Here is a 2941-nt window from a genome sequence, read left to right on the forward strand (position 1 = left end):
GGTGTATACGTAAGAAGATGATCTTCCTGGGATTGCTGGTCTCGTGACATTACTGGTATCCCGGGCCATTCAGTCGCATTCATCCGTTACTAATCTGTGCAGTCTGAGGTATATGGTTTTCGTCATCTAGTCAGGGTGCGCCTTCTCGTCTGTCCTTCTGGCGAAACCAGAAGTCGCAACCTTGGAAGTCGTGACCGCAACGTACAATTACTCACCAAATGAGAATAATCACCGTCACACGATCCCGACTCTCGCCTTTCTTTCCATTTCCTTTCTCCTCAATTCAGACGATATCCTGACACATCAAGTCGCCCTGCTCGCAGTAACCTTACGTACAATCTTAGTAATAGCGAGTAACAGCATGGACATCACCTGATCCCGCGTAGGAATTAATGCACATGTACGCTTCACATCACATAACATCTGCCCTCAGGATCTGCCGGCGGTTCTGAAGCACCGTCTTCTGGGAAGAATTGTAACAGTAACTGCCTTGCTTGCAACTGCAGCTTGACTAGCTCATTGGACCCTGTAATCTAACGTATAGGTAGGGTAATGGTAACTCACTCCTGCTGTCGGTTCAGACTGGGGCTGGACACGGGGGTAGTACCGTGCACACGCGTTCGAAGGACGTGAAGTACCAAGGAAAGGCGGGGTAAGCGTGTTTGAGAACCAGCATGCTTTCTCTAGATCGCGAAGCTCTGTCTTTGAACTGTCCAGCAGCCTGCAAGCTCATCGCTGGATATGTCCATCGCTTGCAATAAACAATACGAGTGTAGCCTGACTATTCAGTCTCACATGCACGCGAGTAGCCAAGTCAAGTCCATGGGTATTCATCATTTCCATTTCATAAACGCACGCTGGTGCCATGTACGCGCTCAAGCTGCAGTCCATTGTCCATGCGACACATGAAAGTATCCACACAACCCAATGTCCCGCTATACCTGCAAAGTCGCGCCGAGACTCCAGTACGTCGGTAAGAGTTCCATTTCCCGCTACCCAAATGCCTTTTGTATATGTATCACATAACCCTAGCCAAAGTACGGAGCTGACGAAGATGTTATCGAACGCGCCGGAGAAGTCCTGAGAAGTTACTTTGTTAGCGGGGTCCATTGAGCAAGGGCGGACTGGCTGCCAACATACCTCAAGACGGATGTCGCAACTGCAACACATCTAGTCCTTCATCTGGTCGTCAGGGTCGACAAAGTCGTCGTCATCGTCCTCCTCATCCTCATCACCAAGCTCCTGGTTGGCCTTGGCAAAGTCGATGTTCTTACCGCGCGTGCGGCTGCTCAGGACGTTGGACGTGTCAATCTCCTCCATGTTGTCCTCATCAGGCTCCTCGGCTGTATGCGTGTTAGCTCGACACGTTCAGGCGTGTGGTAGTTCGCGGAATAAGGTAGCTTACGTTCGCCGGCCTGTTACGCGCTCATGTTAGCTGGGTTGCGCGTGAAGTTGTGGCGGTGAGCGCGGGGAGAACGTACCTGGTCCTCAACGCCAGACTCGTCGCTCGAGTCGTCGTCCATGGACTCTTCTACTGTCTCGCCCTCCTGGGCCTTGCCCTTGCCCTTGACGTCGGTAGCGGGGTCCTGGACGCCCTCCATCTGTTGGTTCTCTGGCTGGGCCGACATGGTGTGGGGTCGTTGTTGTGTGTGGGACGGGTTTGGGGGTCGCGGTGGTGAGTGCGACGGGGTTTGGGTGCGATTGAGAGGTTGGCGTGTTGTTTGTTTGCGGCAGCGGTGTAGAACAAGAAGTCGAGGTGAAGCCCTGTCCATCTATTCCTTCCCTTGCGGCTTGCTGCAAGGGGCTTAGTTCGCCGATCCCCTGGCCAACGCTTGCTCGAAACAGCAAATAGCAAACATTAGCGCGCGTGGCCAGACCATCGACATCTGTCAACCCCATCTATTCGCTGTCACGTTTTGCTATCATCGCAATCGATGGACACGCGTTGAATCTACCTAACGACTTTGTTATGAGGGGTTTGCAGGCACGAAACAGTCTATTTTGAAGCAGACTATGCCCTTACCCCGCATCTAGTAGCGTAATGCTAAGCTTCAAAAGAGTCCTGCGAGGCTCGTACCGAATGCAGCTTAGATGACAATTTGACGCTTCAACGAGCAGCAACAGAGGCATGAGAAGTAAGATTTGAAAGAGTTGACAAGCCCAGAAAGACCACCCACCAAAGCGACATTGAACCTTACTCAGCAGCTGCTGCTTCCTCCAGACATACAAGGGTATCATCGCAAACTCAATTAACAACCCACACAACCCCCATCACCTACTCACTCTTCTCAATATCCGTCTTAGAAACAATATGACAGCCCCCCGCCCCCTCACTCTTCACTTTAACCATCCCACACTCCCTCAACCAAGGACTATCCACACTGGCATCCACATCTTCAGCATGATACACCTGATCCGGTGTCGCCGGTCGGCGTACGATCTTATACCCCGGCCTCTTCACTCTTTCTACTTTCTTCACCCCTTCCTCTCCATCGCCATCACCACCCGCATTCCCCTCCCCTGATACCGCAGAGCCCCCGATGGTAGTAGGCGGAACCCGACCCCCAAAGACTCTACCAAGTAACCCAACGATCTTCGACCGTGGTTTCAACCCCGCCGCTTTCCCCGCCGCAGCTCTCTTCGCAGCTTTCTTCTCCTCTTTCCGATCGAGACGCCTGTCGCGCCGTTCTTGGCGCCGGATCTGGCCTTCCAGACGGTGTATCTCGTGTGCTTCTTCGCGCGCGGTTGTTTGTGCGATTTCGTCTGGGTCGTCGAAGAGACCGTAGGCGCCGGTGTGGGCTTGCCCGTGGGGGTCTGTTGGCATGATGTTTTGAAGGGCGTGGTGTGTGTAGTGGGGTGGGGTGTTCTGGGTAGGAAGAAACAGTGGGTGGAGTTGGAGTTGCGCTGGCGATGCGTGGGGATGCTGGTATGTGGGTTGAGA

At 53.3% G+C, this 2941-nt stretch overlaps 1 protein-coding gene across 1 annotated transcript; it reads right to left on the reverse strand.

The window, feature by feature from the left end:
- Positions 1 to 1170: 1170 nt before the first annotated feature.
- CHZ1 (Histone H2A.Z-specific chaperone) lies at positions 1171 to 1628 on the reverse strand (the record flags this gene model as incomplete). The annotated part of the gene is made up of 3 exons (XM_049372324.1): positions 1171 to 1343; positions 1406 to 1415; positions 1482 to 1628. 3 exons carry the CDS (start codon positions 1626 to 1628, stop codon positions 1171 to 1173), a joined length of 330 nt encoding a protein of 109 aa, XP_049238458.1.
- Positions 1629 to 2941: the final 1313 nt, after the last annotated feature.

This window comes from Alternaria ethzedia, assembly GCF_023757985.1.
Source record: "Alternaria ethzedia strain BMP 0044 chromosome Unknown scaffold_1, whole genome shotgun sequence".
NCBI classification, from domain to species: Eukaryota; Fungi; Ascomycota; class Dothideomycetes; order Pleosporales; family Pleosporaceae; genus Alternaria; species Alternaria ethzedia.